At 35.2% G+C, this 13363-nt stretch overlaps 1 protein-coding gene across 15 annotated transcripts in view; it reads right to left on the reverse strand.

The window, feature by feature from the left end:
* The window catches only part of PTPN4 (protein tyrosine phosphatase non-receptor type 4), a 206984-nt gene that overhangs the window by 92245 nt on the left and 101376 nt on the right, over positions 1-13363 (reverse strand). For all 15 annotated transcript variants that reach the window (XM_045804102.2, XM_045804104.2, XM_045804108.2 and 12 more), the window contains 2 exons: positions 12921-13041; positions 9800-9887 (listed from right to left, as the gene is read on the reverse strand). In XM_045804102.2, the coding sequence (XP_045660058.1) occupies positions 9800-9887; positions 12921-13041 (209 nt within the window). The remainder of the gene's footprint in view (positions 1-9799; positions 9888-12920; positions 13042-13363) is intronic.

A 13363-nucleotide genomic window follows, 5' to 3' on the forward strand; every position in this document is an offset into this window, starting at 1 on the left:
CTCTCTGTGAAAATTTCATTAGCTCACATCTACAAGTTTCTCACCTGGATATTTATGTCTCTTAAACCACTCATCTGAAATGCATAATTACTGCCAGCTATGTGACAACGGCTAGGATTGTGCATTTATACAGGGACCACCTGTGGTAAACTACCTGTGGTGAAGGACCAGTTAAGTTCTCATTCCTCACAGAGCCTGGTTCTCAAATAAGTGTTTCTCAATTGATTATTGATGATAATATCCTTATACTTAGTCACAATACTAGAGAATATGCTTCATGTAATCTCTGATTACAAATACTTGTAATGAGCTTTAAATATATAGTTACCTATGGAACTAAATAAATGATTAAATAATGATTAAAAGGGAGAGATTATATGGCTATATGATTTGACAAAGTAAATTTAAAGCAATCATAAAAAATTGGGGAAAATTTTTAACCATTTTGGTAATAATTGATATGGTGATATTATAATTATAGTTTTAAGTATAATGTGTGATAAAAACATAATTAATTGTGGAATATTCTAATTCTGGAATCCCTTGAGTCCTCCAAGAATTAAAATATTCTGTGTATCTCAATATAGATATGAAGAAACAAAGATTCCAACTCTGTACACTTAAACAGCACAGAAATAATGACAAACCAGTAGGAATGAACATTCTGAACAGATTGAGATTTTGAAATATCACTTCGCATTAAAAGAAACAAGGACTTCCTGAAGAAATAGCTAATTCCTGGTCTATGGCAGTAAATAGATAAGATGACAGCATGGAAGCTGACTACAAAGGACACGTCCAAAGGACTGAAGGATCAAAAGAAAAGATTAAGTTGTCAGAAGGGACAATTTGAGCTTCGATAAGGAAAAAAAAGGGTAATATATTGAAACCTGTCAAAAATATTTAATCCATGAATTAGTAATGATATTATTTAAAAACTATATTTGTATTTCTCTTAGGATGGCAGGGAACCAATTCATTACCCTGAAAACTGGGTAAATAAGAAGAAAGAATCAAATAACACTTTCCTTGCTTTTCTTATATGAATTGTGCTACTGGGTAATCAAATAGTAAAAGAAGGGAAGGGGCTCCCTATAAAATTATCCCAACGAATAAATAAAAACAAAAATAGAATTAAGATATATCTATTTTGCAGCCTCCAGTGAATGAATGGATCCAGGCACTGAACATCAATAGCTGCTAACATTAAAAAAAAGAAGTGAAAACCAGACATTATGTGCCTCTTGATAAAATAACACAAAAAGGGGATCAATCTAACTCTGAACATGCCTCTTGATCAAGCTGCCAATCTACAAGAAATACACAGAATAGCTGAACATGTTGAATTACACCATGAATATGTGATCAGTAAAGTCCAGACCATGAGAAACTAAAGGTGAAATGATCAAGTTCTTTCTCAAAAAATTTTAAGGGGGGATTAACAGATTTAAAGCTATCTAGTTAAAAAAAGCAAACAAACAAAAAGCAAAACCAAGCTGTAGTATCTAAGAAGACACACTTGGGTAATAAAACCTTAAAAAAAAAAAATTCAATGTAGGAAGAGGCTGTTACTGGGACAGGGCACAAAGAGTGTTTCTGGAATGACCGGCTAAAATCTATGGCTTAGGGTGCCTGGGTGGCTCAGTCAGTTAAGCGTCTGCCTTCGGCTAAGGTCATGATCCACCAGGGTCCTAGGATCAAGTCCCACATTGTGCTCCCTGCTCAGCAAGGAGTCTGCTTCTCCCTCTGCTCCTCTCCCCTGCTCATGCTCTCTCTCCTGCTCTCAAATAAATTAAAAAAAAAAAAAATCTACTACTTTAACTGAAGGTAACTGCAGATGTTCACTAAAATATAGTACATACGTGTATCCCTGTTTTATTTTATAATAGGTTAAAAAATAGCAACGTAAAAGGATGAGATTTAAGATGAATATGAATAGATGTTCTAATATTTTCCACCCATCCTCAACTGTTCATTTCATGTTCCCCCATAGTGGCCTTCCCTCCTTTCCTTTGGAGACTACTGTTCTAAACATAAACAGCTAGGACTATTTAATATTCCAGCCTGTCCATTGTCACATGTTAAGAGTAAAGTAACTCAGTCCCACTAAAATTTCATGTATTTTGGATGGGAGCAACATTAATTTTAAGTGTTGTGGGGTAGCTATTAAAATAATTCCCTTAATTATTTGTAATTATTAAAATATTTCAAAATGATAGGGAAATATCAAGTAAGAAGTCAGTGAGCATCCCTCACCTTCTCTGTCTCATTCCCCAGAGAGAGCCACTATTAATACTTTGAGATGTATACTCTTCTAGATATTTATGTTATAAAAAATACAAATACATATTATACATAACTACACAATTTCTTTAATCAACAAAAACTAGGCTATATTATTCTGCAATTTTTTTTTGCACTTAGCATTTTGGAGACATCTTTTCATATCAACATATATATCTCTAACTGATCAATTTTAATTGTTGCATATTATTCCAAAATATCAATTTGTTGTAATTTCTTAACCATTTCTGTTCATTCATTTAGCGTTTCTAGTTTTTTAGTATTACAAACAATACTATAATAAAAATCCTTGAACACCTATATAAATATTCTAAAGGATGGAATCTGAGAAATGGAAGTAATCAAAGATTATATTCACATTAATATTTGCATTCCAAAAGGGTTAAACCAAGTTATTCTTCAACAATGTTTCAGAATGTCCACTTTGCATGCTCTGACCAATAATGGATATTTTAAATTCTTTGAATTTTTGCAAATCTGATGAAATTGGTATCTCATTGTTACTTTCATGGTTATATTTTATTTTATTTTTTAGATTTCTGATTTAAGTTTCTTTTCCGTTTTTTAGTAATCTCTACACCCAACATGGGGCTTGAACTGATGACCCAGAGATCAGGAGTTGCATGTTCTACTGAGTCAGCCAGGTAGGTGCCCTTCATGGTTATATTTTAGATGATTAGGGAAAACAAGCAATTTTTCACAATATCAATCATCTGCATTTATCTTGTTAAATGCCCATCTCTTTTTCCTATATTTCTAACTACATGTCTAAAAGAATCCTTGGAATAAATATGAAATACAAATATAAAATAAGAATATTATGAATAAAATAAAAATATTAAATTTTTCTGTAATACATATTGAAATTATTTTCTATTTAACCTTTTAGTTTCATGTTTTCCCCATAAGATTAATTTAAAATGTTTACATTTGTGTATTTTCAATGTATTTAGACATAATATTCACTAATTCAAAAAAATGTGTGCTTTACGTAGGCTTAACAGTGTATGTAAATTCAGGGGCGCCTGGGTGGCTCAGTCATTAAGCATCTGCCTTTGGCTCAAGGCGTGATCCTGGGATCGAGCCCCACATCAGGCTCCTTCGCTGGGAGCCTGCTTCTTCCTCTCCCATTCCCCCTGCTTGTGTTCCCTCTCTCGCTGGCTGTCTCTCTCTCTGTCAAATAAATAAATAAAATCTTAAAAAAAAAAAACAGTGTATGTAAGTTCAAATTATTCAGTGAAAATGAATACAAGTAGTTTCATAAAGATGCTTTCATAAAGATGCCTAATATAAAACACACAGATACACACACATAAAAGCTATGTCTAGACAGGTTGTGATGAGTGAAAGCACATAGCAGAATTATGGAAAGTCATTGGGTGGGGGTGCCTGGGTGGCTCAGTTGTTTGGGTGGCTGCCTTTGGCTTGGGTCCTGATTCCGGGGTCCTGGGATAGAGCCCCAAGTTAGGCTCCCTGCTCAGAGGGGAGCCTGCTTCTCCCTCTCCCTCTACCCTCACCCCCGCTTGTGCTCTCTCTCACTCTCAAATAAATAAAATAAAATCTAAAAAAAAAAAGTTAAAAAAGAAAGAAAGTCATTGGGTTATCTGAATACTGTAGGGTGACACAGATGAAGTCATATATATAGCTCCACTCTGACAGAAGAGATTCTTTTCTCCATTTCAAGGGAATATATATTTACAGATTTTATTTATTTGAGAGAGAGGGAAAGCACACACATGCAAGGGGCAGAGGGAGATGGAGAGAGAGAATCCCAAGCAGACACCCCACTGAGCACAGAGCCTAACACAGGGCTTGATCCCAGGACCCTGAGATCATGACCTAAGCTGAAATCAGGAGTTTGACACTCAACTGACTGAGCCACCCAGGTGCCCCTCAAGGGATTATATTTTTTAATTGTTCGATTATTCTAACCAATCTGTCAAAAAGTTTTCAAATACATGCAAATTAAAAACAAGGTTTTAAAAGAAGCTATAAACTGGTTCTTCAATATAGAAATAGCTATCATATAGCTAAATTACTTAATATCTCTGTGTCTTGCCTTCCTCATCTGTAAAGTGGAGATGATAATACTCTTACCTCACTGGGATGCTTTAAGGATGAAATAAGATTAACAGACATAAAGTCCTACCTAAAAAGGTGTTGGGCCCTTAGTAAATGCTATTTAGGTACTGACTATTATAATTACCTGTGTCCGGTTCAGCAAAATCTCTCAAAATTACTATCCTCACAGTCTTTCTTGAATACTCTGTAATCAGCCTCTGGCCATCATAATACCCTAAAACTGTTCTTACAAGGTCACTGATGACATCCACGTTTCTAATCCAGTTCTTATCTGACATAGCTGATCACTCCTAACTCAACTTGGCTTCAAAGACACGCGTGTCTGAAAGAAAGAAAGGCTTTCTTTCTGTCGAAAGGGCTGCTTCCTCCTGGTCTCCTCTCCTGGTTCTTCCTCATCTTTCTAACCTCTAATCTCTGAAGTATTCCAGCTCTGAGGATCTTTCTCTGCAGTATCCTCTAGATTTTCCTTCAATGCTCTCATTTCATGGCTTTAAATATTAGCTGTAAGTGGACAATTCCCAGATTCCTATCTTCAGTCCACACCTCCCTTCTGAGTTCCAGTACTGTACACTGTATTGCCCACCCTCCCTCCTGTGGATCTGCAAAAGTCTTCTAAATTTAACTTGTCATAAGACTAATTCCTGACCCACCCTCCTACACCTGCTTCTCTCTGGTCGTTCCCAACATCCTGAATAGTTACTCCATTTTTCTAGTTGCTCAGGCCAAAAACTTTGAAATCATTCCTGAATACTTTTTCTCTCACATCCTATAGCCAACACAGTAAATGCTGTCACTTCCATATTCAAAATATATATAAAATCAGATTACTCTCACCATCCAACTGCTACAAACACCATTATTTCTCACCTTGTCCATGGTAACAGTCCGCTAGTTGGGCTCTTCTCTCAAAACGGCAGCCACTGTTATCTTTTCAAAATGTAAATCACACTATGTCTTTTACCTGTTCAAACTCTCTAATGGCCTTGCTTAGAATTAAAAGCGGAAGTCTTTAAAATGTCTTATAAAACCCTAGTCCACAGTAACCTCATCAATACTCTCCTCTCCTAGCTTACACTGTACCAGCCATACTGGTCTCTCTGCTGTTCCTTGAACTGATAAGCAACCTATTTCATGGCCTTTCGTTGATGTTTCCTCTCTCCTAGGTATATGAATAACGCCTTCTGTTTATCTTCTCAGTGAGAGCTTCCCTGATACCCTACTTCTGGTTGTGTCAATCCCCCCTCTCTGGTAATTTTTCTCCATAGCATCTATTACCATATATTTCTTATTCGGTTAATTAAAGAAAATTGAATATCATGTATATATAGTAAAATGTACAAATCTTAAATGTGCAACCCAAAATTTTACATGTATACATATACATACATATATACACATCTTTGTAACCACTACAAACCAATATACGTATCTTCAAAATCCAAGAGGGCTCGTGAGCCTCCCAGCTAATAAAACCCTTCCAGGGGTGACTGCTATTCTCACTTCTATCAGTATAGATTGGTATTTTGCCTGTTACTGAACTTTACTTCCATGGAACACCTGCTATGTATTCTGATGTACTCAATTATTTGTTTATGATCTGTCTTGCCCAACAGAATGCAAGCTTCATGAGAGTTTGGTTTTATCTGCCTCATTCACTACTATATCAATGGTGTCTATTAACAGGACTTGCAACTTAGAAGGTGCTCAATAAATATGCACTGAATGAATGAATGAATAATCAAAATAGCATCATTAAGCTTTCCTTTTCTTAAAACTCTGACGGGCAAAATTTACTTTTCGGTAGAATTACCTTCATCATTATTACAAATATGTATGGAAATAAGATATTCACAACGAAGCCTAAAACTTGGGTAGACCATCTGTTCTATCAGTGATTGAATAAGGAATATTAGAATCTATCACTTTCTTTTGCTCTGTGAAAGACACTGTTAAGAGAATAAAAGGGCAAACCAAAGAGTGGGGGAAAAATATTTGCAAATGACATATTCATCAAAAAAGTTTATATAGGGGCACCTGGGTGGCTCAGTCATTTAAGTTGTCTGCCTTTGGCTCAGGTCATGATCCCAGGGTCCTGGGATCAAGCCCCATGTTGGACTCCACACTGAGCATGGAGCCTGCTTCTCCCTCTCTTCCCTGCTCATGCTCTCTCTCATTGTCTCTTGTCAGTCTCTCTCTTAAATAAATAATAAATAAAAATCTTTTTAAAAAAGTGTATCTAGAATATATAGAGTTCTTTAAAAAAAAAAGAGCAAGAAACGAAACAATGGAATTAAATAATGGGCAAAACATCTGAATAGACATTCATCAAAGAAGACATGGTGCTCAACATCATTAGTCACAGAGAAATGCAAAGTAAATCCGTGCTAAGATAAAACACACCTATTAGAAAAGCTTAAAAAGAAACAAAACAAAATGGACAGCACCACACGCCAAAAAGGATGTGAATGACTGGATCTTGCACATATTGTTAGCAGGGATACAAAATGGTTCAAACACTCTGGAAAACAATTCGGCAGTTTCATATAAAGCTAAATACACACTTACTACATGATCCAGCAATCCCACTCTGGGGTTTTTACCCTACAGAAATGAGAACTTAAATACACACAAAAAAAATGTGTAAATGAATTTTTCCAGTAGTCTATTAACAAAAACAAAACAAAACAAAACAAAACTACTAGAAACAATCCAGATGTTCTTCAATGGGTGAATGAATAAACAAACAAAAAGAATGAATTATTGAAATACATAATAAGTTGGATAAATCTCAAATGTATTACTGTAAAAAACCAGTCTCAGAAGGTTACATAACATAGGATTCCATTTATGAGACATTTTGGAAAGGATAGAACTATAGAGTCAGAAAATAGACCGGTGGTTGCCAGGGATTAGGGGGAAGCAGAAGGTTAGATTATAAAGTATCAGGAGCAAGATTTTATGGGGTAATGGACTGTCCTTATTCTGATTGTGGTGGTGGTTACATGAATCTATACATGTGCTAAAACTTACAGAACTGAACACACACACACACACACACCAAAAAAAAAAAAAAAAAAAAAAAAATCCATTTACTATGTTATCTTAAAAAACAAAATATCCCTGTGCTTTCTCCCCCGCAAATCTCTCTCCTTTTTACACAGAAGTTTTCATTCTTTCTTTTCTCGGCATTTTCCTTTTCCCTTATCCATATAATCTCCTAGACATACAAAATGTTTTTTATTTTCTCAAATATGCATGTTCTCTCTGGATTTCAGGTCTTTACTCAGGCCAATGGGCCATGGTGAAAACTACTCTTTTGGTTAATTCTTATTCATTCTTCTGGCTTTAGTAAATTACTTCTTCTAAGAAGCCTTCCCTACCCTTTGCTCCCAGGCTGGATTAGATATGTTGTCATATAATCCCATAGCATTCTGCACTTTCTGTTCATGCCTTCACATATGTAATTGTCAATACATGCTCCATTTCTTTCTCCCCCACCATCCAGCAAGCTCCATGAGGGCAGGGATAATTGATGTTTTGCTCACTAAGTTAGCACTAACACTGTGCAAGGCACCTATCAGAACCACCTCAATGAATGCTGTAAACCTTATTTGTATTTTGCAGATTGCTATAAATATGTTCTACTCTCTGATTTTTTCAATCTACATATTGACGGCAGACAGAAAACATCTTACTTCGTTTTTCCAAATAAAATATTATTTCGAACATACTTTTGCTTGTGAGAGTGAGTTAAAACTTAAGTATTCTCTTTATGTATTCTCTCCCCTCCACTTTTTTCCCCTTTCTGTTCAGGATGCTGTAAAATTCCCCTTCACATTCACTAAACATCTGCATGTTTTCTTCTTGAGTTCTCTGTATCCACACACAACAGAAACATCCTTTCCTGGTATTTTTTATTGGTACAAATACGTTTCTAAATAACTCTGATCACTTAAAATTTAATTTAATCTGTAACTCTACATTTATGGCTTAGAAAGGGTTTTATAATCTAATAAATAACAAAAAATCCTACCTTAATCAAATCAATAAATAACAATATGGTTAATTATGTATGAGATCTAGCACTTCACTTAAATCACTCTTTGCACTTCGCTGATAGCAGTCGGTGAGATCACATACCAACATACACTACCCTTACAAAACTGCTAAGGGCTAAAATGACTGAATTTAGTGTTCTTTTTATTGTTAACCATAGTTTACTTCACATATGTAAAGTTTCATTAGTTTTAAACTGTATTATGATAAAAAACAAAATCTAGTTGCAAAATATTGACCACTATGTTACATTTTAGAGAATCGTGTTAAAATGTAACCACTCCAAATAACAAGAGGGGGATGGGGCACATTTTAAATGGAATCAGACAAATAGATTTCCAAGTTACAAGCACTCAGAATTACCAGATATAGTCATGTGAGGAAAGCAAGTCATTTGGTTTTTTTAAAGGAGAGACTAACATAAGCTTTGTGAAATATAAGAACTAACACTCCTCTCTAGAAGAACATGGCCAGGTGAGGCCCTCAACAATAAAACCACTACATGGAACAGAACTTTGAATATGTATATTAAAATAAATTCAAAATATCTATCTAAGAAAAACTTAACTCCCTTTTAGGCTGTTATCTTTATTAGGCTTGGCAATTTGTCACAAGAGACTATAAAATCTATCACCACCTCAACCAGTGATTACTTATAATTCCACTTATGTAGAAAAGCTGTACTCCAGGTACTTCTAAAGGACTATAACCTCTTGATAAAGAGATCATGACAAGGAATCTAGGTAGAGACACACAAATGAAGGATAGCCACTTAGAAATATGCCTACAGCAGGGGAAAAGGGTCTTTTGGAAGCAGCAAAGTTTGACACAATGAAAAATGTTGTTACAGAGCTCCATAGAGAAGAAGCCAGTGACTGTAAATTCCATCTAAATAAACGGATTTGTGGCAGAGGAGAAACACAACCAAAGTATGTTAATATACTTCATTCTGTGCTTTAAAAATAAACATTTATAATGTCACTAAATGATGAAAACAATACAAGTCTCACTGAGGTGAAAGCATCTTTTAGAATAATAATGATGAAGGCAACAAACCCTACTTTTCCTATATAATTTTTTATTATCTCTTATGGTCTGCAAAAATTATCTTTGTAACACAGAACACTAACCAACTTGAAGAAAAATAACACAAAAAATCCACTTCAAACATTCTTCTCTTCAGGTATTAAATCTTAAGTGATTGTGAAAATACTTCTAATTTTCAGTGCAACTATGCTGGCAGCACTCACTAGTTATTCCATTTGTTGCTTAATCTTAACAGGACATTAAATAAAAACTTTGATACTGACTAAATGGAGCCTAACTCAACAAAATCAAATTAGTTCTCTTCACTTACCCTTGCATAGTGGAATTCAACTCCATAGAGTTCTAAGGTACGTGCTGTGTTCAGGTAATTAAATTCTGCTTCTGCAGGAGATAAACCTCTGTAAAGACATTATGTTAAAAATGAAACCAATCACAAATAAGGCCAAATTAGAAAAAAAGCTTATTTATCTGGAAAAATTTTAGCATTCTGGTTGAACCTTTTATAATACACTTTGCATGACTATTCCTCTTGGTTCTGTACAGTAATGTCTAACTTACCTGGAGGGTACACTTTCAGGAACACAAATTTTTATTTTGTAGAATATTTTATTTTCCAGAAATACAAGAATGCACCAGGGGATGCAGAGAAAAAGGAACCCTTGTGCACTGTTGGTGGGAATGCAAACTGGTGTAGCTACTGTGGAAAACAGTATGGAGGTTCCTCAAAAAATTAAAAATACCGTATGATCTAGTAATTCCACTACTGGGTATTCACCCAAAGAAAATGAAAACACTAATTCAAAAAAATATATGTACCCCTATCTTTATTGCAGCATTATTTACAACAGCCAAGATATGGAAGCAAGTCAGTGTCCACTGATACGACATGGTTTATATATACAATGGAGTATTACACAACCATAAAAAAAGAATGAGATCTTGCCATTTGTGACAAAATGAATGGACCTAGGGAATATTATTCTAAGTGAATAAGTCAGACTAAGAAAGACAAACACAATATGATTTCACTTATATGTGGAATCTAAAAAAATTAAGAAACAAAAAGCATAAAGAGACCCATAAATGCAGAGAACAAAATGATGGTTGCCAAAGGGGATGGGCAAAATGGGTGAAAGGGAGTGGGAGATACAGGCTTCTAGTTATAGAATGAGTTAATCGTGAGGAATCATGAGACACAGTATAGGGAATATAGTCAATGGTACTGTAATAGCATTGTATGGTATCAGATTGTAGCTACATTTTTGAGCGTAGCATAAGGAACAGACTTGCCGAATTACTATGTTGCCTACCAAAGCATGATCATAAAAATGGGATTCCTAAAAAAAGCACACATACCCCAATTTTCTGTAACATTCAATTAAGTTAAATAAATACCCTACCTCCTCACCCCACCCCCTACTCCTCAGTTAAACTGGATGATTCTATTTTTTTCTGTTTAAAGATCTGAGGAATCATGGGGCTCCTGGGTGGCTCAGTCGTTAAGCGTCTGCCTTCGGCTCAGGTCATGATCCCAGGGTCCTGGGATCGAGCCCCGCATCGGGCTCCCTGCTCAGCGGGAAGCCTGCTTCCCCCTCTTCCACTCCCCCTGTTTGTGTTCCCTCTCTTGCTGTGTCTCTGTCAAATAAATTTTAAAAATCTTTAAAAAAATAAATAAATAAAAAATGAAGATCTGAAGAATCATTTCTTTAAACCAAATACAAATATATAACCAATACCTTGTCAAACTTTTTCCTTAACGGATTTCTCCATTACTGGCAAATTTTTAAAAATCTGGTTTATCGTTAAATGCTTGATTCAGATATGGTATGTGTAAAACTTTTATTACAAATGGCATTTCTACTGTTAGACCAAAACAGCCCCCTCACTGGCATTAGGCCAGTCTATTGAAATTCTCATTTTATTAGTCTTATTTTAGATCAGAGGTCAGCAAACTTTTATTGAAAAGAGCTAGACAGTAAATACTTCAGGCTTTCAGGTCACATGGTCTCTGCTGTAACTACTCAACTCTGCTGTTATATGAAAGCAGTCACACACATGAGGACAAATAAGGGAATCTATGCTCTGATAAATGTTCATTTATGGAAAACGGAATTTCTCAAAATTTCACACGCCATGAAATATTATTCTTCTTTTTGTATTTTTCTCAAACACATTTAAAATGTACAAATCATTCTTAGCTCATGGGCCATACAAAAATAGGCAGTAGGCCAGTTTGCCAACCTGTTTTAGATACATGGGCCATTACCAAATGAAAGTAAGTTTCCTTAATATTAAGAGCTAATATTTCTTTAGTGCTTACCATGTGCCGGGCACTGTTCTCAGTACTTTGTATATATAAACTCACTTAATCCTTACATTAACTCCAAAGGTAGATACTTTTATTATCCCCAGATAATATATAATGAAACAGAGAAGCAGAGATAGAAAGCAATTTGGCCAAGATTATAAGAGAGTTAAGTTGTCTTAACCAGAATTTCAGACCAGGCAGTCTGGCTCCCTAGTTCAAACTTTGCCTAGCCAATAAGCAATACTGCCTTAGTTCCACCGTTGAGCATTCTGAATTGCATGTTAAAGCAAAAGTAAACCAATAAACACTATTATTTTCTATTCAAAGTAATAAATCTCTTCTTGAAACAAATTATGTCATCACAAAATATCAAAGTTGAATATTGCTATGAATGAAAAAAACGCTACTTTATAAAGGACTTTTAAAAATTAATTTAATATTACAGAAGGTTCCTTTTCTCCTCTTGGCTCATTACCAAACAAATGATTCGTTTCAAACAGCTAAAAACTAAGGAAGAATTGCTAAGCAGACTGATCCGTAACAACTGATCTGTGAACATACTATTAATATTCTAAAATTCCTTCTTAAAGAACTGTCAACTTTACATAAGAGCAAATTTTTTCCTTCCTTCCTTCCTTCCTTCCTTCCTTCCTTCCCTCCCTCCCTCCCTCCCCTCCTTCCTTCTGCCCTTGCGTCCTTCTTCCCTCCCTCCCTCCCCCTCCCCCTCTCTCTCTTTCAGTAGGCTCCATGTCCACCATGGAGCCCAACGTGGGGCCTGAACTCACAACCCTGAGATCAAGACCTGAGCTGAGATCAAGAGTCGGAGGTTCAACCAACCGAGTCACCCAGGCGCCCCAATAGCAAATTTCTGTTTACATACAGTTTTATGGTTCTCACTAGAAATGAAAGAAAGCTTCATATATTCTACGAAATTAGCAATGATTTTTTTTTAGTATAGACAACCCACATTTCCTTACATCAATCCTACTATTTTACATAACAGTAACTGTTCTGTATTAAGTAAATATCACAATCACATTAGAAATAATTTTAAACATTTCTCTAGAAAAGATGCCATTAAGAAGTTTATGAAATAAGCTTGGAAAAGTAAATAAGTCCTTACGTATGTTGCTGATGTAACTTTGCAATTTCTTTTTCAAAATCTTGAGGTTGATTAGGAATGAAAGAATAATCTGAGAGGTAGCCTGGCAAGTTTTCTGACTGATTGTAGTCTCCAAGTTCAGCTATTACATGGAAGGAAAGCAGTCACAACTTAATAAACACATTTTGTAATTCTGATAGCCAAATCATCCATGTTGTGAATTCCATTATATTTCCGGAAGTAAAATATTTGTTTAACTGCTAGCTACCATGTAAGCAAGTTATAACAACACACTTAACATTCTTCTAGGTTTCAAACAACTTCAGAAAAACTTTTTTTCAGGAATCTAAGTAATTGCTAACTAATGAATGCTCCATTATATTTCCTTTGCAATCACTTTTTTCTGTATAGTAACATATGTCTAAGAACTCCTGCATTAAAGGCACTGTACTATCAACACAGAC

The sequence above is a fragment of the Ursus americanus genome, chromosome 1, assembly GCF_024610735.1.
Source record: "Ursus americanus isolate L20-20 chromosome 1, mUrsAme1.1.p, whole genome shotgun sequence".
In the NCBI taxonomy this organism is placed as follows: Eukaryota; Metazoa; Chordata; class Mammalia; order Carnivora; family Ursidae; genus Ursus; species Ursus americanus.